Raw genomic sequence first — 23,952 nt, forward strand, 5'->3', positions numbered from 1 at the left:
TTATTTCACTGTGCAAATACATCTTCAGGTACTCTCAGTTAAGAATTTCATACTACAGATAGTTTACCTTGAACTCAGCCAGAAGTGAATTAAATATGACCCTTCAAAATAAAATATCTCATTAATAACTTACTGTGGCAAATGTCACTGTTGCTAGCATGCCAAAGTGAAGCAGGGCTATCCTGGAGTTTCACCTTCTCTTTCCAAAAGTTATCCCAAAACAGGGGATGGCATCACATCCTAGCACAGCTTAGAGTTACCAGGCTCCTCTCCTTTACAATCTATGCCAGTGTAGATGAAACATCATCAAAACACCATGAAACACTTTATGAGAGAAACAAGGCTAAAAGGTCTCAGCATTTCTTGTCTGCTCTCTATGTAAGAAAATGGAAGAAAATAGAATAGAAATAGGAAAAAAAAATAGAATAGAAAATAGAAGGAAAATGGTGCTTGGCCTTAAGAAGATGGACAGGAGGTTCTTAGACATTAGGTTTTATTGAGGTTTCAAAAAACACCAGGAGCAAGTACCACAGGACAGAGACCTGCTGGGTGAGCCTGCATTGAAGGACCAGCACTGAAAAGTGAAGCTACAGGGGTGAAAACAGCAGAGACCAGCCAGGACACTGTGTCCAGGAATAAAAATGGATTCATTTACAGACTGTCTCAAAGAACTTTAAAAACTGTTTTTAAAGAAGAAAGAAATAGTCACATACTCTTTGGGGACCTGCTGAGCTCACTAGGCCCTGTGTGGGCAAAGTAGGTTTTTTGGATGAGATTGAAATAGTTTTGTCAGCAATCTAGAAGCAAGGAAGTCCTTAAAAATTAAATCAGATATCCAGGACCACAGATAGTCCAAACTTCTATTTTTTTTTTTTTTAATACTAAATGATCATTGATCAAAACCCTTCTGATGGAGACAAAGCTGCTGTCAGTGGCTGTACTAAAAGTGTGCCAAGAAACTGTAAGAAGCCACCTGTGTGTTTGCAGTGCAGGTCACCCATTAAGAAACCTCAAAATGTCAGCCAGTTGTGTGGCCAACAAAAAGACCAAACAACAAAGAGAGAATCCCACAGACAAGGAGGAGGGAGAACACGAGACAGAAGAAAAAAGGTAAAACCAGTTTGTATCTGCAAAAATAGCAACAGTATTCCATGAAAAGTTGCAGCAAGTTCTAGTCCACCCTTGCAGTAGCACGGATTTGGAAATCTCTTAAAGATTTTACTTTTGAAAGTCTTTTGAAACAGAAACCACGGATTGAAAGAGAACTACACCAGGCACTTCCATTCACTGCTACGTGAAATCCTGGACTCTGCTCTGCTCTATAAAACCACAAGGCATCAAAAGAGGAAAAATTCTCTCATGTATCTGTTAACTTTAACTCCAACATCTTCTTAGTAATACTAAACCCCCCACTATTCAAAAGAGCTGTGTTACTAAGAATTCAGTATTGCCCTGTAAGGTTCTTACCCCTTTCAGAAACTGGAAGTGGTTTTATCCTCTATTCAAAATAATCTTTGAATTGGAACACTTCAAAAGGAAAATTATAATTTGTATACAAGTAGAGCTGAGGTGCACTTCATTCTTTTAGACTTAACCTGCTCACCTTGCAAGCTGTAAGCTGGTCAATAAAAATATGTTTTATTCTCTGCACGACACTCATGGGACGAAGTCCCACAAATCTTGGATTGTTAGGAACAAGACACAGCTGAAAAAGTAAGAAATAACCTCTTCCTTAAGTTTTCTCCTAATATTTCCAGCCCTTTATGACTCGATAAAGCAACTCCTCCATTTTAGAATGGTTTGTTATTTCTGCCTCTACTGAACTAAGGTTCCAAATCTTCTCTCTCTTAAACTTAAACTTCTCTTCTTAAACTCCCTGAGCTGGTGTCACTGATCTCCCCACACAGAAGGTGGATCAAGCAGACAAAAGATGACACCCTGGCAAAGCCTCCACTGATTTCTCTTATCCACCTTACAGTGAGTTTCTTTGGATTTTCCTTTGAAAAACAGGTGAACAGAGGAAATTGAAGTCACCACATGACAAGGAAATAGATATAATTATATCACCACCATCCCACCCATACACAATTCTTTACTTTTAAGCCATTCAACATATGTGTTAGCAGACACCTTAAGTTTTAATAAACTTTAAAAATGACCTGTATCAGTTTCCTAGCTCAGTTCAAGAGAGAGGGGGAAGTGTGGGAAATGGATTTGTAGAGAATCCTCAAAGCCTGACAGAAGGCTCACACAGTCTGCATCTGTATGCAAACCTTGAGATAAGAAATGCTGACTTGGAAATGCCATGGAATAGGACAGACATGGCTGAGAGAGAAATGGAGCTAGAAACAAGTTGCCAAGGATGGCCTTGCAAAAAAGACTATATATATATGATATATATGATATAGATATATATGGAGAAATAGAACTATGAGAGATGCACTGTAGTAGGACCCACGAGGGGTAATTTTAGATGATTGGCTTTAAGGCATTTACAGCATAGTGTGGCAAAAGCTGACAGGCAAAGAAACACTTATAGTGTATTGTAATTAAGAAATATTATGAAAATATATACACAGATATATATGAATAAATAGAACTATGAAATATGCACTGTATTAGGACCCATGAAGAGCAATTTTTGATGATTGGCTTTAAGGTATTTATAGGATGGTGTGGTAAAAGTTGATAGGTTAAGCAACACTTATAGTGTACTGTAATTAAGAAATATGATATATACACAGATATATAGAGAGAACTAGAACTATGAAAGATACACTGAATTAGGACCCATGAAGAGTAATTTTAGATGATTGGCATTAAGGTATTATAAGATGGTGTGGTAAAAGTTGATAGGTTAAGAAACACTTGAAGTGTATTTTAATTAAGAAATAATTATAGATATGTACACAGGTATATATGGAGAAATAGAACTATGAAAGATGCACTGTATCAGGACCCATGAAGTGTGGTAAAAGTTGATAGGTTAAGAAACACTTATAGTATGTTGTAATTAAGAAATAGTTGGATTCTGATTGTGATGGCGTGAATTATAACACCTGGATTGTCTCACCCTTCACATGAGACTGAAAATGGAATGAAAGTTTTTACAACACCCCTCAGTTACCCCACCTCTGGGTCAGAAAAAAGCATAATCCAGCATGCTGGTGCCAGAGCTCACCTGGAGATGTGGCTGATGAAGGGGAGGAGCTCGGCGGGCTCGTAGGCGCGCGCGAAGGCCCAGCACACGTAGCACGCCGCGTCCCGGACGTTGGAGCCCACGCTGCACGCCCCCCTCTTCTCATCGTATGTCAGCGCCCTCAGCATCACAGGGACCACTGTTACAGCACAAAAAAGTCCACAAAAAGCAAGTTAGGAGCTTCAAGACCATCTTGTTCCGGCCCCACCATGGGCAGGGACACCTTCCTCTGCCCCAGGTGGCTCCAAGCCCTGTCCAAGCTGGCCTTGGACACTTCCAGGGATCCAGAGGTCTCACCACCCTCACAGGGAAGAATTTCTTCCTGATATCTGACCTAAACCTATTCTCTTTTAGTTTAAATCCATCTCCCCTTGTCCAGTCTCTACATGCAGGAGTCAATAACATTTTCCCACAGATAGAAGAGCTTCCAAAACCTGTAAGGAAAATTCTTTTGCACCATTTTAGAAACACATTGTCACAGTTCAAGAAATATGAATGCAGGGCTCCCCAGAGGGCTTTTATCTGCACACCCTGATAGCAAATCTGAATACATCTCTCTCTAGATGGCACAACTTTATTAAATGACTAATGTCTGCAGAAACAACAACCTCTAAAAAAAAAACCAACTTCACTTTCAGTTTTCTTTCTTGTATCAAATTTACCAAATGCATCATTTTTCCTTAGAAAATACTTGTCACAAAAGGTGATCCCATTAACAAGAAATGGGATCACTGAGCTGTATTTAATTAGCAATCTGTGCCTGGATATCCTTGAGTGGATATAATCACAAAATAATTAAAACTTCCATGTGCTGTTTATCACTCTGTACTTCTACTTTAAACAAAAAGACAGATGCCATGACTGGAGCAGTGAAGTGTTAAAAGGCTGTTTAAATTCACTTTAAGCTGCTAAAGAAAATTACGTAGCAGATACAGAGGTGGGTGAGATTTGGCTAACAGGAGCATAAACACTACAAGGGAGACAGTGCAATTCCCATTCTGGAACAACGATACAGCAGAGATGGATGGATGGATTGCTGGACATTTCCCAGTTCCTGAAGAAACTGCAATGAAAGTATTTAAAAATGCTGCCTAGCTTGTTTTGAAAATTGCTGCATCAACTGATGAGAAAAATGGAATTTGCTGGTTCTACAGGAACACTCAAGCAGGCGCCAAAGGCAATTTTGCAAAGCTGCAGCACGTTTTCCTCAGTGCAAGCGACCACTCCAGCTCCTTCTGACAGCTGCAAGCACACTCCCACCCCTGGGCAGGGAAGGAAAAGGGGGAAGGAGACCCCTCCAGCAGCTCCTCACATTTGGATTGTGTCTGTGGAAGAAAAAATGTATTTTTGCAGTTTAATGTCCCAAATGCTGGGCACAGCCCCAAGTGGTTTGTCAGGGACAGGGACAGACCCTCCAGGGTCTGCTGGCCAGGGCACCTCGAGCTCTCACACCTCTCTGGTTCCTTTTCCTCCATCTGGGACTCACAGCACTGCTCTGTGAGACTGCAAAGTCTGGAGACACAGAAAAGGAAGGAAACAACAGTGGGCACTGGGGAGGTGGGACTAACAGGGGAAACAAGGTGAAGTGTGCAGCACTGGTAATTAGAAACACAAATACATCAAAGAAATACTGATCTAGGGGGCATCTGGTCAAGTTTTGTGCTATACTGGTTGAAATGCTGAATAAAAACTGCTCCTGACTCAAGTGTGTGCATGTTCAAAAAAGCTGGTCCAGCATTACATTTCTTTTTGGCTTTTAAGAGTTATAAAAACCCAAAAAGAAACACTACCCAAAATTCCAGGTTTAACTTAATTTCTTGCTCTAGAGTTCCTCAAAAACCATGTCAAATCTTAACCTAAAATCACTTTACCCAAAAAATCACAGATTTAAAAATAATAAAACTTTGGGGGAAAAAAAAAAATCTTCCAGAAGAAAATTAAGTTTGGTAGGGTGAAGACAAAATGATTTGATTTTTGAAATTCTGAACCTGCCTTTTTTATTGAAAACTAGGAAGCTGGAAGATGCAGCAAGGAGAAGATCTGAACTGTTCTTTAACTTTACAGGTTCAGCTTTAAAATTTTTGCTTTCATTTTACAAGTCCCCCTTTCTTTCACTTTTTTTTTTTTTTTTTTTTAAGTGTGCCATGAAAACCAGAGGATAAACAGTGCCCACTCCCCAGCTGGTTATTAAAACAAAATGCACCTGTACAGGTCTGTGAATGCTGAAGAAAACACAGGCACCTTTACCTGTAGCCTGAAGGTATCAATAAGCACCTGCTCCACCCCACCCTGCCATGCCCAAGAGCGTCGCTGCAGTTGCAGCACAGCCCTGTGCTCAAGCCTTGGAAAATAAAGAAACAACTTCTGGCATTACAAACAACAGGCTTGGGTTGGTTTTTTTCCTCATGCTGGAGACAGGTCGCAGAGATATTCTGCTTTTCAACATGGATTTTACACAGTGGGATGCTCAGTGTAAGTGAGAGACAAAGTCTGGTGAAGGAGCTTGTGGAAGACATTGGATACTGAAAGGTTTAATGTGTTTAAATGAAAGATTCTTTACATTACTCCTGTAAAAACATACTTTACAACAACCTCAACTATAACCCGTGCCATCCACTGCTCTTTGTCAGTTTAACTCCACACAGTAAATTGATTTTTTTTATTTAGTGGAATGTTTATCATATAAAATATACAAATACAGCAGTCAAACAAACAAGAACCTGTTCCTCAGCCCTAGGCCTTGTCCCCACAAGAAAATTGCAAAATATCAAGTCGACCTTATTTAATTTAAAACAAATTTTCATTGCATCTGGGATTCAATAAGAATTGTCTACATTTTGTTTCAAACTAAAATATGCAACTTAAAACAGATTAAGTCAATGTTATCTTAGACAAGCATTTTGTTTTTATAGGCACTGTTAAGGCAGAGAAGCTGTTTCAATCCATAAAAAATACATTGCAAATCCTTCTATTTTAGAATTATATAAGAAAAAAATACTACAAAGTGGACATTTGCTATTCCTGGAGGGTGCATTGTGCACAATGTCACAGCAGGAGCAGCTACAGACTCTACAATTAATGAATGATGAAGCTGAAACTTACATACTCAACACAAAGAATAGCAATTTTGTTCTTCCATTTTTCCTTCAATGAAAACCAACTCAGTGCAGAAGTGAAGCTTCAGCCTCTTTGTCAGCCTCATGCTTAAAAGTTGAGGTGGTTTAGTTGAGGTGCTGGGGCTGGGTTGGACTCGATGATCTTGAAGGTCTCTTCCAACCCAGTGATTCTGTGAATTCTGTGAAAACAACTGGTGCAGACATCTGCAGTGTGTTGGTTCCTAAAAACACAACTCTGGCTCCCCCACGTACAGAAAATCAGGTTTGAGACCACTCACTCCTACATGGCACCTGTGGAAAGAGGCAGCTCCTAATTGGAACTTCGTTAGGGCTCTCGTACTAATATTTACTGGATCAATTTAATGGATGCAAACACCAGAAAGTTCAGGTTAGGCCCGTTCCCAGGAATAAATACTTGTTTAAAAATTCTGCAAATCGTCTCTGAATTGTTCTCATTTTCTAAAACCACAATTCTGGCTCCCCCATGTACAGAAAATCAGGTTTGAGACCATTCATTCCTACATGGCACCTGTGGAAAGAGGCAGCTCCTAATTGGAACTTCATTAGGGCTCTCGTACTAATATTTACTGGATCAATTCACTGCATGCCAACACCAGAAAGTTCAGGTTAGGCCCATTCCCAGGAATAAATACTTGTTTAAAAATTCTGTGAATCATCTCTGAATTGTTCTCATTTTCTATATAAGTTGCTGACTCCAGAATTTACTCTTGAAGTTGTTGACTCCAGAATGTCCAGAATCCTCTTTCGTGGAGAGGATAAAGCCTCCAGTGGGGATCAGAAAATGTGTGTGCTGTTTTGGCTGTGCAAAGTTCTCTGTGTTCCTGTGAGATGATGCTCTGACATCCCATCCCCAAGGGCAAGCGCCTAAAATCCACCCACAGGTGACCTCTCCTCTGCCATTCCTGCCCCCGGGGCTGACCTCATTAGGAGTTTGCCAGGGAAGGAGGAAGAGAGCAGAGGTGCTGCGGGCCCAGGAGGGATGTGAGGAACGAGCAGCTGAAGTCTCTGAAGCTCCTGGTGGCCCCAGCACTGAGCCCAGCCACGGCTGGGCAGAGGCACCTGCACAGACCCAGCACCACGTGCCCCGTGACTGTGAAGGGCTGCTCTGTCTGCCTGCAGCCTCCCTGCAGCCTCTCCCTATGGAATGAATTAAGGGAGTCTTTAATTATACGGTCACGTGGTGGTTTTTCCATGGAGCTATCTCAGCCCACAGGACAGACCTGCTCCAGGGATGAATCAGGGCAGGGCAGCACAGGAGGTTGTTGTCTGCCTGGCTGCTCAGGGTGGAAAGCATGGAATGCAAAGGCTGCCTGTCAGACTGAGAGAAGGGAGTGGATGTTGCCCCACAGACTGTTTGACACCAGTCATGGTTTTTAAATGCAGTGCTGAGGAGCTGGACACTGGCTCTGGCTGCCAGGCCCCTGTGCCGTGGGCTAAAGGCAGCCTTGCACCAGCGCCCTGGTGCTGACAGGAGTGTGGGCTCTGCAGTGTGGCCAAGCAGGAAGCAGACAGATCTGGATTCCAGCCAATCCATCCCAGCATCCTTATGTAACACAGCCCTCAAAGCTCAAAGCCCCCTGCCTGGCTTGCACCCAGAGCAGCAGCTGACCCAGGACAGCTCTGAAACACAGAGCACTCCGTGTTTTGGGGACTCTCCTACCCACTGACAGCCAAGGCCAGACCAGAGACCTTCTTCTCACAGGGGTACAGCTGACAGAGCTCTGTCTTGACTGAACCAACAGCAAGCTGCAGTTAAAGACATGAAGGAACAGGCTTGTGGAGAATTCCTACTGAGCAAATGAATTACTTACTCTAAAGGAGTATAAAAATTCTGTAAACTCATAACTGTTTGTCATAAACTCAAACTGTGTGTCAGAAAAGAAATATCGCCCAAGAAAGCCCAGCCTTAAGGCTAAAGTTGTGCAATACTGAGATAAACCCCATGGTGAAAAAGCCAGAAGCCATTCATTGTCATTTATTCCCTGCTCAGTGTTTACCCCATCTCCCAGTGGTGCTGGGGGAGGAACCTTTCCTGCTGCAGCTCCAGACACTGCATTTCTTCCTGCTCATACCTGCTGGCTACTGAAAAAAAAATAAATCTGCACTATTTATAATGCTTCCTTGCTAATTTGAAAACTATTACGGTGACATAGGCATTATAAATTTTTAAAAGGCTCTTTTCAAGACCATGCATCACTTTTAAAGTTCACCTGGGTGTTAGAGAGAAGGAATTCCTCCACAACCAGCCTTTCAGGTTTGGGTGTTCTGAAGAGTCCACCTAAGACAGGTAGATCTTTTTTTTTTTTTTTTTTTTTTTTCCCAGGTCTTCCTGTATCTCTGATGAAAAGCACCTGGAATTTTGCCAAAAGCCTCACAATTAACCACCACTACAGAACAAACCAACAGCCAGTGCAGAAGTCTGACTTTTTGATGCATCCTCCCTCTCCTCCAACCCCTGCCTGCTGCAAATCCGTAACAAACAACTTATTACTCTGGAATATGAAACACAGAAGGTAATCCTTAAAAATAGTGAATGTAAACAAGTTTAAGAAGCTACATAATGCATTTCCATAAGACTATTCAAATCCTGGTCTCAGTTAAACCTCCTCCTAAAATGCACTGGAAAGTAGTACTGGGTTCACTTTTGGTTTGTTTTTTGTTTTTTTTTCATGAATGGCCCATGAGATTGGACAAGCAAAAATGCCTCTTTTGTCCACTGTGTGTAGAGTTTTTCTACACAAAGGAGACTTTGGGTGTTTTTTAAAGTATATCTAGTTATATATAATTATCAGTAAGCACCATTCCCTCTACTCTCAGATAAAAAGACAAAATACACAGGAATCCAATCTTTTCTCCCTAACAGCACCTTATCAAACTTTCTCTGTACCAGGAACAGACAACTGGGTACTACGCCAGAGCACATATCCATTCTAACCAAATTAACAAGAAAAAATTAAAAATAGAAAATCAACAAGGTTGAAAAGGTAGAAAATCAACAAGGCACAAAAAGCTGAGGGAATTTTAAAGTCACAGATACAGCAGTCACATGTACACAGATGTACTTCAAAGCTGTAGCATCTGCTACTGAGACTGGCTGGGTTCATTTGAAACCCTCTGACAGAACCAGAGACCTCATTTCGAGAAAAAAAAAAAAAAAACCTTAAAAAAAAAACCAAACACAAAAACAAAACAAAACAAAAAAAAAAACCACCAACAACTTTTCACCAAAAATACACCTGACAATGGGATATCTTCAAAACAGAGAGCAAACATTTTCCTATTTAAACCAAGAGCTTACCATTCAGCAGAAAAAGCTCACAAATATGTCCCTAAGCCCATCTCTTTTTGGATACTGGTAGAGTTGTGTGTGACCTCTCTGCAAATGTAAAAAGCATCATGATTTTGTCATGGAATCCCATGATACCATAACCTGCCAAGTCCCTCTCAAACGTGCCCCTATTTCCTTCTTACAGTTTCTTCATGCTCCTTTTATTCTGAAGGGAACTTATGAACTGAAGAAGTTTAGCATGGTTCTGCACACTTTTCACTCTTTATTACTACTTTTCATTTATTCTGGCACTAAAAAAGAAAAATCAAATTCCAGATTCAGATCAGTTGTACTGACCCACCAGACTCCTGAATGTTCCATTATCCCCGGATCCCACCAGCATTATTTCCTTCTATTCAAATGCTGATTTTATTGTTGCCACAGTTTAAAAAGGAGCAAGGGACTGTTGGACTACCCCAGTCTATTCCTCGTGAATGGATAAGGGTATTTAAGAAAGCAGGAAGATTAAAAGTAACGTCTTCCTTGCTGGAATCCTCCCAAAACAAGCACAAATTCACTGAAAGTGTAACCACAGGGCTCTTCCAATCTGCTTTCCCTGGTTTCCTTTTCTTACTCCTCAGTGATGCAAATGTTTTCAACCTTCACTTTACACATATGTGATTTTAGAGCAGAAACAGGATCACAATATGCACAGTGAGCATTATTTCCTGGTGAAACACCAATGCAGATCACATTTGAGAGATTGTCCCTGGCTTTCAGCACAGACAGCTCAGAGCTCAGCAAGTCCTTGACAGTGACACCAGAACATTCTTCAGCTCACCACCAAGACGTTAAGAACGCCCAGGAAGGTTCATGTTCCTCTACATGACACACCTTATTAGCTAGAAAGTTTATACTCTGCTGTCATCAAGAGAAATTTTAATAACGTCCTTTCACAAGCAAACCAGAAATTCAAGTAAACTAGGATTCTCTTGTTTGTTTAGTATTTATCCCCACCCACTTAAATAAAAAAAAAACCCTATAAATAATAGTCTGAAGCCTACAAAACCACAAATACAGCACAAAACAAAAGCTGTGAAATCATACTGAAACCACACTGAAATGTAGGTTTTTGGTTCTAGCATACACTATAGAGTAAGGAATATTTAATTACTTAATTTTGGGGTGCTGCAATTCCAAATGTAGAATGGCACACAAATCCATCATCAGATCATGAGATTTTAGTTAACTTCAGGCTATTTTGTTAAAAAGGTTTCTCCCACATGCAAATTAAGCTGTATGATCCCTTCTAATAACAACTGAAATTTTACAGCTGAATAGTGACATGTAACTTTGAATGCAAAACCATAACAGCCAAGCTGCAGCTCATGAACTGCAGCATCAGGATTTTTCAATGAAATAAAATAAAACATCAGGTTGTATTTGCTGGTTTACATTCCCCACTTTAAAAATGTATTGAAATGGAAAACAATATATATTAATCATATAAATATTTATAAAATTTGGCATGTTTCAGAAAATAACTGAAAGCTAAAAATATGTTGAGTCTGAGTATTTGTTCTATACCTCCCTGCTCTCTGGTGAGAGCAGCATCACAGCAGCCCCATGCCAGGTATGGATCAAAGAGAAGTGATTTTATATACCCTGGAACTGCACATGGCACAACTCAGATCCTGCTGCTGGATTCTATCAGAAAAACTATCATGGAGGCAAGAAACTGGCTCAGAATCTCTGGTGGAAGCTTTGAAATTAAAGCAGAAAAGGAAAAAAAATATTCAGCACGAAAATCACTTTTACAAGAATACATTTGGGAAGAGAATTGTAACCAGAGCATGAAGCAGAAGCTGAAGGTGCATTTTGCATCCCTGTGAGAATGACTGACAGGGAGAAGAGTCACCATTAAAAACCCTCCCTTATAAACAGTTCATCCCTTTGCCTACACTCCCAATTCCTGCTGTTTCCCACTTCCCCCAAGATGTTTCACTGCCCAAGGGCGAGGGTGGGAACCCAAAGCAAGATCATCCTAGCTCCAGACCAAACAGCACAGGCCACAATAAATATCTAAAAATGGGATCTGCAGTTGCTATTAACTGCTGAGCTTTTATTCTTTTCCCATACAAGTAATTTGCTCCAGTAATCCTGAACAAGTGGCTCCCAAGCACCAGCACGGTAATCTGCCCAGACCTATCTCTGGAGTCAGGGACTGGATTGTTAGGAAAAACAAAGGCACATTTCAAAGGTGTTATTCAAAAAGCATTAAGAGTAATAACTATTCATATGGGATAGAAAAAAATAATTATGAGAATATTGTAGGAGAATCACGTCATGTTTCGGGGCACGGTGTGAGTTTCAGCAATTACATTCACATCCATTTGCCCCCTTCTGGGAATGGTGTGGAACAGCCCAGCCCAAACATGCTGAGAGCCCTTTTTCCCTTAGGAATTTCTAATGCACAAATTTTAGTTCAAAATATTTTACAACCAAATGGAAGAATTGATCCCATCTTAATCCAAAAGACTTACAAATCCTTTGATAACTGTTTCCAGTGATCCCAGAGAGAAAAAAGGACTTTCTTAGTTCAAAGCCACAAATCCAGACACAACTAAGGTGACACAGGTGAACATTCCAGTTCCAAGGCATTTCCTGTATGTGGGAAGCTAAGCTTCACCATGTGCACCAGCACCCACATTTACCTGGGATCATCTGCTCTCCTGGAATAACTAATGAGCTCACAGATTGGCAAGGCACCTCTGCAAAGACCTGGAAAAATTACTGGTGATGGAAAAGCAGTGGCCACCCCCTGGGAGCAGCACTGGAGTCCTGAGGGCACCCAGCAGGGCCAGTCCTGGCATCAGAGCAGAAGGGCAAGAACTCTCTGATTCACGTGGAGGTGATAACTGACTGGAGCAACACCTGGCACACACTGATACATCCAGGGAATGCAATTCTGAAGGGGAAAGCAGAAATGAGAGGTGTACCTAGATTAGGTTAAATTTACCCCATCTGGATGCAGAGTTTCTGCAACTGACAGATTACACTAAACAGCACTAAACAGAAAACTTTAGCACCAACAGAAAACAAGTTTGTTTTCTGTTTAGTGCTAAAGCTGAGCAAAAAAAAATCATATAAAAGCACATTCAAGGAAGTTTGTAACATGTAGAGAATGACAGAATTACGCTACAGTAATTAAACCCATGAAATTCAGCTACAGCTAAACAACACTTACTTAATACTGAATTAAAAAAAAAAAACTAGAATAAATAAGTATATTCTACACCAAAGAAGATAAAAACCCAAAGCTTCAGCCCCACAGAGACAGAAAAATCACCACATTAAAAAAAAAAAGGCAACTTGGCAGAAACATATCAATAAATCCAAATTTTATTATGTCAGTCCTGGTGCTCTTAATTAATCTGACCTGTGCTCAGGTAAATGAAAAAGGTGTTTCCAAGAGGGGACTGGGGTCACTGACAGGAGAGGATGTGATTGAGTGAGTTAAAAACAAGTGTGGAAACAACATCTCTGCAATAATGATTTAGTATTTCTCCAGGTCTGCACAAACAGGAGCTCTCGTGGTCCTGTTCTGGGGTCCACAGTGAATCTCCTCCCCCAGGTCTGGGTTTTTAACATCACCCAAGCCCCAAGCAAAGGAGAATTTACATGGCTGTTCTTTTTCTTCCAGTTCTACTTGGCTTGCAGCTGATTTCACTGACCTGATGGATAACAACACCTGCAGGAAGCAGCTGGCTTTAAAACATTTTCTGTGGGGCAGTGCAGCAACTAGAAATCACATCTCCCCTCCAAATCCAAGGTCAGGCAATGGGGAGAAGTTAAAAAAAATAAAATAAAATCAAAGTTCCAGTTCTGTCTCTTATGCCAGTCCACTCAGCTCTATTGAGGGAGTCCAACAGCTTCCTCTAGATGCCACAAATTGAATTTTTCTTCCAGAGATGTTTCTGAATACAGTCTTTCTCCCTTTTTCCCTTAGAAATTTCCAATACACAAATTTTTATTCAAAATATTTTACAATTAAATGGAAGAATTTATCCCATCTTAATCCAAAGGATTTACAAACAACTGGAGGATAAAGTGACAGTAATATTACACATTTTATACTGCTATGCATTACAGAAACATAACAATAATAAATAACTAAGGAAAAAAATAAAATATACCAGAAAAGTATATATATATATACACTTATATATATATATATATATATCACTTTTACATTGCTACGCTGCATTACAGAAACATAATAATAAAAAAATAACTAAGAGAAAAAATAAAACATACCACAGGAGCCACTATTCTACCTTAAAATTACTGATTGCTTATAGTTTGAATTTTATTTTCAAAAAGTTACACCAGCCCAGCAAGAGGAAGCATGGTGTTATATATATATCACTTTTACACTGCTATGCTGCATTATAGAAACATAATAATAAAAAAATAACTAAGGGAAAAAATAAAACATACCACAAGAGCCATTCTTCTACCTTAAAATTAGTGATTGTTTATAATTTGAATTTTTTTTTTTTCCACAAGTTACACCAGCCCAGCAAGAGGAAGCATGGTGACCAGCATACCCACATAGGGAAGTAGAAGTCTGTAAATAATTCCACCAAACCAAAGGCAACACCTTTAAAATTATTTTTAAGACACTGCTTTAAAGTGTCTTAAAAGACTGATTTTCAAGACTTTAAAGACTGATTTCCAAACAACTTTAGTCCACTTTCTAAACAGGTTTTGTCCTGACAATTTCCTTAATAACGTTCATTCCAAAAAATCTTACTTTTGCTAACCATAAAATCCATCGTACATTTAAAGTTTCAGTAATCTGCAGCTGTCTTATCTACACAGCAGTGGGTGAAACAAGAGGGTTCTCATGTTCAGTTTTGAACAGAGGTTTTAACATCTCTGGAACACTGGAATTAGTAGCCAAAAGCCCCTTTGCTTATGCATTAACATGAGTGGTTTTCAGACAGAGCTACAGGTATCAAAATATGAATCTTGTGCCAGCCCATGTGTGAGAGGAAATCATTTCACTGAGCAGCTCAGCCACCAGTGACTGGCACACGCACCCAGAAATTTGTCATTTACAAACTCTAACAAAAAGCACAAGTAAAAGCCAGCCCCAACACTTAGCAGTGGGAGAGCAGTTGACTTTCCCATTTCACTGCTGGATTTCACAGGTCCTGAGCAAACACAGAGCCATGACAATCAATCCTCCCTGCAGTGACTCCTTTCCCTTTCCAGGACCTGTACATTTGGCTGTCGATTATAGACAAGCTTTGGCAGGTTCCTGTGGCAAGCAAGCTTGGAGTTAGTTCAGTCCCGCCTTCAGAAAGGAGACTCATGAAGGACAAAAATTTAAATAAAAATGAAGAGGGGGGAGGAAAAAAAAAAAGAGCAAGAATATTAAAGCTACAAAGGCATTCAATAAAAAAGTCAGTCTCTAATAAATGACCAAAATTATTTTCTAAGCTTTGCTACCCCCTGCGTACAGTCAGTTCTGCTGCCCACGAGTCACTTGTAGAAAACTTAAATATCCTCAGCGTTAACTAAGCCACTTCTGACCCCACACTGTAAAGGGAACAGCCACCAGAGCTGAGAGCAAAACTTGGTTGTTGGAGGGCACGGAGCGACGGGAGCTGCCTTCGATAGGAGATGCTGAGGTAATGCTCAATGAGAGCGGTGGACGCAAACAAATGAATCGTAGCTGCAGGCTGGAGTAATATCAGGTGCATCTCTACACCCCGAGGGCTCAACTCCTACACGCTCAGGTCCCTCCCCTGGAACAGCCTCCTGCAGTTTCACTCAGGGCTCAGCAGAGAACAGGTACTGCTCTCCCAGCAGTGACAGCTCCAGCGCAGCGCCCGCCCGGCGGCTCTCGGACACCCCAGTGCCCGGTGAGTACACTGCTTTAGAGCATTTCTTTCCATAAAATCGGCTCAGAGTAAGGAGGAAATCTGAGGTGCTCAGTTCCCAGCTGTCCCAGCAGCCAGGGTTACTCCAGCAGGTGCACTCACGGCACCGGTCTCGGATTTCAGCAGAAAGTTTCAATAGGAGAGGGGAATATTTCAGTCTGAGAGAAAACCTAACTCTTAAAAGTTTTTACAATAATTAACTCTTGTTGGTGCAAAGGGTTTTCAACACCTTTGATTTTTTTTTTTTTTAATTTGGGGAGTTAATATACTGAAGTATGACAAAAAGCTGTATTGCTTAAAATTGCTGTGTTTGCTGTGCCAGCTCTGCTTCCTAGAGACACGTCAGGTTCATCTGAAAAGCTTGTATGAGAATAATGTGCTCCAGCTTTGATTTATTAATTTTTCCACCTTTTGGAAATTTAGCAGAAGATCAGATTGTTTTCTATTTTCTAGTCAATTAGAGTGTATTAAGACATTGATTATTCGATTAACTGATTATTAGCTTGGTATGTAGAGAGATTTTTATTTCCTATCCATGCTGCCTTAGCGAGTTGTTTAATCTGTGTTTCGGAGCTTCTCTCGCACACGGACACACACACACACACACACACACACACAGCAGTTCCCGTGGGTCTGCACCTCACACACACATTGCCCTCCCTGCCCACCCCTCTCACCTCTGTTTCCTCCTAATTAACAATCAGTTGTGTTAAAATTTATCTTTCAGTTTCAAGGACCTGGAAGTTTAGAAGGGAGGGGTGGTTAATCTCTGGAAAAATCTCAGCTAGAATAAAACTCACAAATCTTGTTCTTGCAACACCCTGGGTAGGTGACAATGGCATGTCCTTGGGTTATGCAATAATGCCACATCACAATATTTTAATTATAGTATGTCCTTCAAAATGTTCCACCCCAGTGAGTCCTCCTGGTCAGAGAGATCCACATCACCAGAAGGAGCCTGCTATAATAATGGGGTGGGCATGAGCAGCTGTTACGTACTTTGCTGAAGCAGTGTCCTAAAAAGAAATGTAATTACTGTCCCTGCTTGTAATAAAAGACATTTTGAAATTTCCTCTTTGATCAACTGAGCATCTTAAACAATTTAAACTACTTAAAACCCTAAAAAAACAACCTGCACAGATCTATATGCACATATCTGTGTGTGTGTATGAATCCACATGTGCATATGTGTGTACACACTTATCCCCACGGACAATTTTTGTTTATATATTTACACACAATGTTCAACTACATTCCTGTTTTCTGAACCTGCCAACAGGTTAAACACAAGGAGGGAGCAACAAGCTGCTTTTAAAAATAGAAGGAAGCAAACTTGGAGCAGTCAGTCTCAGGCTGGAAAGGGCGACAGGTTCGAAAGCCATGAGGAGGTTACGAGTGACAAAAACAAACAACTGAGATAACCTCAAGTTTAATCAAGATTATCTGAATAACTTGTTCTCAATAAAAATATAAATAAATAACACTACTGCATTTCAGAACTAGAGAATTATAATAATATATAACCATCTGCATTTCTACAAGCAGGTCTACAGGAAATAAATTCTCAATCTAAAAAAACAAAGTTATGTAAAAATTATCCTGCTGTTGGAGATTTTTTTCCCCATTTTTAAAAGATATCACAAGTGGTGGCATTGAAGTTAAAGGAAAAAGCAACTACTTATTTTGATATTTTCTTTCCAATACTAAATTCTAACTTTGGCAGCACAAAACATACATTGTACAGCTGTAAGTAACATTATTTATATAGGGATAGTCTTAGTTGGTTACACCTCTTTTAAACCATTAATGTCCTTTTTGACTGTGTGATCAAATAGTTTTAATGCTTTTTAATAATAAAATATGTCTCTCTGCCAGACACTCCTGTGTCTTAGGGACCAGAGGAAGAATTATCCTACTTGCCTAACTTTGGAAATATTTTATTACTGGCATTTTTAAACCATGGGAAAAAAGGGATTAAATAGTAAAAGAGAGAAAGAAAGCATTCACCTGGCTGGCACTGACCTAAGTTTAGGAAAGGTAAACACCCTTTAAAATGAGCTGCTCTCTGCACCTCCCAAGTCAGAGCAGCAAGTTCTGGAGCCATCAAAACAAATTAAATAGAAAGAAATAAAAAGCTGTTGGAATGCTCTCCTGCTGGACCCAGGGCAGAGGAGCTCCAAGGCTTGAAATTTCTAACATTAAAACTGCAACAACGCATTTTATCTTGTTAAGAAATGGTAGTTAATACTCTGTCCAACAGGAATAACTTGAATCAAAGCTAAATACCAAGTACAAAGTCAGAGGGGGGAGGACAGGACACACAGGAATTTTCATTATGAAGCAAAGGAAAGCTGGAAGAACAAGGAAATCTAATTACCATCCCTTTATTATAAATGCTGCACCTGAATGCAGATTCAGACGTTATCATAAATGCTTTACCTATGAAAGCAATGGAGTTTTGACAACAATATCTTTTTTCAAGAATAATTAGTACAAGCACTTCCAAGAAAATATAAAGAGCAACAGGTACAAACTGACTTGAACAAGTCCATGACAAACTTTCCATGCTAGTTACACATCATTAGTTAAAAATAAGTGCAACAAGCTCACTTAAGGCAGAAGAAAAAGCCCAGTTCCCTATCTCGACCTCTCCTCCTGTCTCAATATTTCATTTACTTATTTTTTCATGTAAAAATATTCTTTTTACTATTTCAAAGGATTGCATGCTATTGCTATTTAAAATATTTTAAAATACAATATATTGTTTTTAAAAATTTATTGTACTACCATTTCAGCCATACTCCAATGATGAGACTTTAACATGCTAATGTATTTTTCCTCGTTGCTCTTATAGTATCAGCATCCAACTCAAACAATCTTATTAAAACCTGAAAAACAAAAAGCTACTTCTCTAGAAATTCCTTTTTCATTAATCTGAAGCACATTTAATCACTTGTTAATTTTAGGAAAAAGCTTGATCATTTTTTTCTACTTGCAGAGCAGCTTTGCATTTTTAAGGGTGCCTTCACAATGACTATTTTAACAAAATTAATACTTCTATTGCATCAGAAACAACATTTAATACAATTTGCTAGAATTACTATACCTGATGAGCCAAGCAGCAATTCTGTAGCTTTCCCTTCAGTTTTCATCATGTGTGTTGCCTGTCATTTTCTGTTAAATAATCTCTGATTTAAGAAATGCAAAACATCTCTACTTGAACTAAAATCTCACAGCACATAATTACCAGCAATTCTTTTCATAAACTTAGTATTTTAATACTACTAATTCAAACTTCTATGTAAAAAGCTTTTTTTTTTAAAAAAAAATGGAGCTATCTCGTCACTCTTCCAATTAGTATTCCTGTAGTTTCGGGTAACACAATAGATACAGTACGTGGTTTTGCAACAGTCATCATTTTGATAATGATGCTTGTAGTTCATGATGAAATCATCAGTTTTTAGATCTCTGCCATAACACATCCTATAAAATCATGAGAACTTGACTCCGAGAGTTTCTCACGCCTTCAGAATCAGTGAACATAATGGAACAAGCCGGTACAAGCCCTCCCGACTTATCTACCCAGCGAATCACTGGGCTGGATAAAGTATCCACAACCTTCGTTTTTCCAAAGAAAGGCAGAGATAGATCCTTCCCCTACAAATCAGTTACTGCCAGACACTTTTCCCCCCGAGTTAATACACTCGGGTGCCCGTGTTAACTGTGTGCAAACTGTGAGGAGCGACGCAGCAGGATGGGAGATGTGTTTATCAGGCAGAGGATTCCATTAGTCAGACACTGCAGCGCTCATTTCTCTTAATTGAATTAGGAAGAGGAAGAAAATCGGTGTGGTTTTATCCTTCGAGAGATTGGGCACTTTTGAGGTATCCATTGAGATCGGGCTGTTGGGAAACGCCACACCAGTGAAGAGAGGGGTTGGTCAGTCTCAGAAAGAGCCCAGTCAGCCGCCCAAGAGCGACCCATCCACCCCACCCTTGTGTCACCACAGCAGGAAATTCCCTCCTCGCTCTCCCGGACCGGCCCGACAGGCTCGCCCCACATCCAGCCCCTGCCAGGACCTGCCTCTTCCCATCCCACCCACTCCACTCCTCTCTCAACAGCTCCGCCTGGATTTCTACTTTCATCTTCTCAATGAATGCTCCTCCTGCTTTCAAAGAGAACTCCCCTGAGCCGGCAGCACAGGCAGGTGACAAGTGCTGCTGCTGGAAATTAGGCCACTTGTGTGACTGTGTTTGGGTGCGGGAGGATGCCAAAGGTCAATGCCCATCTAACTCCAGCCTGACATCCAGCTTTTTTATTCCGTTTTTAAATACCCAGATAGCAGAACAGATGCAGTATGAGGGGGAATGCTCTTAAGAGAAGGCACTTCTTTGTGTTTAGCTCCAATGTTCCACTGAAGCTCATTTTAAATTTTGTGTTTCAGTTCCTGCACTACCAGTGGCAAAAGCCTCGTCTTCCGGCACCCTCTTCCCTGAGACACCACAGGAGCTGGCTGCTTCTCCTCACCTGGGAAGAAGGATTCTAGAAACCTGAAAAACCGGAAACATCACGAGGCTAAAACTGAGGGAAGCCAACCACAAGAAAGTTTTTATAAAGAGCCATTACACTTAATTGTTTAAAGCAGAAAAAAAAATGAGTCTCCTCAAAGAACGTAAACCCAAGAAGCCTCATTACATCCCAAGACCACCGGGAAAGCCGTTCAAGTACAAGTGCTTCCAGTGCCCCTTCACTTGCAATGAGAAATCCCATCTCTTTAACCACATGAAGTATGGCCTCTGCAAAAACTCCATCACTTTGGTGTCAGAGCAGGATCGCGTCATCAAGTGTCCAAAGGGCAGTTCCCTGGAGCCCAAACAGGTCAACCAGCTGGAGTCTACCGTCAAACCAACTTCTTCTAAATCTATCACAAACGGACTGTCAAGCCTCGATTCAAAGCCTCAATATCCTTTCACAAAAGAAGATGCCAAGGAAAATGTTGAGTTACAAAACCAGGCAACAAACGCCGCAATTCAAGGACAGAAACCTGCGATCCCGAAGGAATTAAGCCCTGCCAGCTCCGCAGCAGAAGGCGCCATCGGCGTGCAGCCCCTAATGGAGGGCATGGTCAGGCCCTCGGCCTTCGTTCCCGTCGGAGAACACCGAGACAGCAAAGGCCCGGAAATCACTGAGGCATCTGAAATCCTCTCCCTCTCTAACAAAAGTTCTTTCCACACCAAGTCTGCGTTTCACGCACCAGCTCACCCGTGGAAGGCAGGTTCTTTCCTCCCAGAATTTCCACACAAAGTTGCTCCCACGAAAGGCTTTGGCTCCATTTCACCTTACATGCAACCAATGATTCCCGAGTACTCACCCCATTTCTATGAGCACCGGCTTGCTATCTACACACCTTACCTGCTCCCAGGTAACGCAGAGTGTGAAAGCTCTGCTCTCTCTGTCTATGGAACACAAGATCAGAGACACTTTCTTCCCCACCCTGGGCCACTTGCAAAACCCCTAAATCCATCAGCATATGAACACTATCGGTTATTCCAACAGTACCACTCCACTCCACCGATACCATATGGATTTTGTAGGCCAACAGATCCTCCATTTTACAGATTTTCACACGTAGCTGGTATTAACAGGGATCAAAACTCTCATCTGATGGAAGAAACCACCTTGCTGTACCCAGCATCTTTAAGCCCTTCCCAACAATACCCTCTAAGTTCACATAAAAAACAAGCAGATTATGAAAAAGAAATGACGTTATTGCACGCCAAAGGTAACGCTAAGGATGACCAAAACGAAAGAGAGAATGCCAAAATGAGCCCTCTCGCGGGAAGCGCAGCAACAGGCTCCCCCGGCAGACCCAGCCCCACCAACTTCACCCAGACAAGCCACACGTGCGAGGGTTTGTTTGACCTCTCCAACAAGTCATCGTCCACATCCCTGGGCAAGTATGACCAGTCAGAAGAAAACTTCACAGCCTTCAGACCTGTGAGAAAAAGCACGGACCAACCGCCTTCCCTTCAAGGCGTGCAGGCACAGCAGGAGAGAGGGGATTCGCCTAACAGGTAAAATAACACTTTGCAAATTCTTGTCAGGTTTACCAAGGGCACGCAAAGACGAATGGGCACATTTCATACAATACTTGTTAGATATATTTAGATTTACAGCAGTGAGTTAATATGTTCTGTACTAACTGTGCAAAGCACAAAGGTGCTACAGTGAGCATTCATTCATTCTCCTGAAATGTACCAGGAATTTCCACCGTGTTTGTGAACTTCCAAGGTGCTTGAGTACTTCAGGGAATTACTTCCATTTCAGTGATGAGTATGGTGAAAGGGATTTGGGGATTTAAAGGAGAAACAACAGAATTGTTGGACTTCTAGCCTAGAAGTCTAGAATTTTTCCTCTTCCTGCCCACCTCCTCAGCCCCAGTTGAAAAGAACAATGGATAGTAAATTCTCTTTTCTCCTCGTTTCTTTCAGCATCAATGTCACTGATGAAGACTCACACACACAGACTGATGGTCAGAACAACGCGGGCTCACTGTCCAACACGGAAGAAGACACAGGGATAGGTCCCCTCAATCTTTCAAAAAAGCCCGACACAAGCACAGGACCTACTCATGAGCACATGTACAAAACCCCATCCAAAACAGACAGGCAGAGCTTCCTGGAAATGCAGGACATGCCCCTGAACCTCTCAGTGAAGGATTCCTGTAACACAGCCAGCCTGAAAACGTCCTTCCACAGCCCGTCCCACGATAACACCGCCGCTGCTCCGAATGCCGAGAAGGAGAGCTCCGGAGCGGAGCCGTGCGTCCCCAAGAACCCCAGCAGCAGTGCCTGCGACAAACCCTTCGCAGCCCAGCGTGGCGAGGCTGCAGACTTGGGGCTCATGGAGAGCTGCGATGAGCAAAAGCAGACGGCGGCCGTGGCTCTGTGCCAGCTGGCCGCCTACAGCCCCGGCGCGGCCCGGCTGGACGGCGACGGGCACGGCGCGCAGGACGGGCACGCCGCGCCCGCAGAGCCCGCTTCCCATACTCAGGATGCTCCGTGCAACCCAAAGGGGAAAGGACAAAAAAGGACAAACCAAAAAGAATCCATGAAATCCCAGCAAGGTGCTAAGAGGGTCAGGCCCAATGACTGCAGCAGAGTCTTCACTTTAAGGAAGAGAACAAGAGTGTCCTAATTCTCCTCCTTCCAGTGAGTTTCTGGTCACCAGCATCACCGTGAAATTTCTACAAACCCTCACTCATTGGGCTTGGCCCATGACAAGATACATTCAGTCTCTCCATTGTAAATAATGTTCATAATTTTATATTAATATTTTTAAGTAATTGAACTTTGCCTTGTACAAGCTCAGGTTTTGATGAGTGAACTTTTGCATTCGTTACTAAAGCCAAAGTAAATTAGATGAATCTTCAAGGGGTTTTTGCAATTGTATGATGTAAAATAACTTTTACAATTTCTTTTCTTAAAAGACGTTTAAGCTCTAGAAACAATATTGCTCAATAACATACTGTCATAGTCTCTTTTTCCAGCCTTAACTTTGTCTAATAGGGGGGTTTTTTGGTCTTTTTCCTTGGAAAACCTTTTAATGTCACTGTGCAGTAGTTTAAACAAGCTTAAGATTAAAACTGGCTTTTTAGAATATACTGTAAAAACTGCTCTGTCTATGGATGCACTTTGCCATTCTGCCCTAAGAGAGAAGAACAGACCAAATTTAGTTACTCAGAGGCAGAGGCCACTTTAAATAAACTGCCCCAAACCCTGTGTAAGCGACCTCTTCTCGCACTGACTGAGACCAAGATTCACGTCAAACCAAAGAAAGCCTGCACAGCTTTAATAAATGCAGTTTATGTTCAACTTTAAGTAAATGGCTATGAAAACAACACTGAAAATATGAAGAACTAAGCAATCCAGGTGCCTGCTTTGCTGAGGTGAGACAGACACTGGGCAACCTTCAAACTCCAGGCCTAAAAAGTTATTTATATAATTTATTTCACCTGAGGCAAACTCTCCTGGGGAAGGTCTTGGTTCAGTACATGTGTATCACTCAGTATCAGTTTCTGTGTCCTTCTACATACAGCCATAAAACTATTTCCTACTTCTATATCTGTGTATATAAACTGGCAATTTTTCAAATAAATCTTGTGATCTGTACTTACAATATATGGAAAGTCATTAATGAACACAAATATATTTACTACACTATCTATATTGAAGAACAATTAGCAAGAAGTTGCTAGTTAAATTTTCAATTGGCAAGCAGAATTTTGGGACAAAATCAATTCCAAACAATTCCAAAGAAAAGGAGCTTTCCTCAGTGGTGGAAATTTATTACGCAGATTAATTCATCCATATTTTAATTCCAAATAATGAAGCTCAG

The 23,952-nt window shown here is 41.1% G+C and overlaps 2 protein-coding genes across 3 annotated transcripts in view; one reads left to right on the forward strand and one right to left on the reverse strand.

Moving 5' to 3' along the window:
* TBCD (tubulin folding cofactor D) overlaps nucleotides 1-23,952 on the reverse strand; it is a 382,417-nt gene that overhangs the window by 331,900 nt on the left and 26,565 nt on the right. For both annotated transcript variants that reach the window (XM_053960716.1, XM_053960715.1), the window contains exon 15: nucleotides 3,182-3,338. In XM_053960716.1, coding sequence (XP_053816691.1) covers nucleotides 3,182-3,338 — 157 coding nt within the window. The remainder of the gene's footprint in view (nucleotides 1-3,181; nucleotides 3,339-23,952) is intronic.
* Nucleotides 15,489-23,712, forward strand: ZNF750 (zinc finger protein 750). The gene is made up of 3 exons (XM_053960718.1): nucleotides 15,489-15,537; nucleotides 20,000-21,629; nucleotides 22,047-23,712. The coding sequence occupies exons 2-3, from the start codon at nucleotides 20,209-20,211 to the stop codon at nucleotides 22,750-22,752; spliced, it is 2,127 nt and encodes a 708-aa protein (XP_053816693.1). The 5' UTR covers nucleotides 15,489-15,537; nucleotides 20,000-20,208; the 3' UTR covers nucleotides 22,753-23,712.

This window comes from Vidua chalybeata, chromosome 19 (assembly GCF_026979565.1).
Source record: "Vidua chalybeata isolate OUT-0048 chromosome 19, bVidCha1 merged haplotype, whole genome shotgun sequence".
In the NCBI taxonomy this organism is placed as follows: Eukaryota; Metazoa; Chordata; class Aves; order Passeriformes; family Viduidae; genus Vidua; species Vidua chalybeata.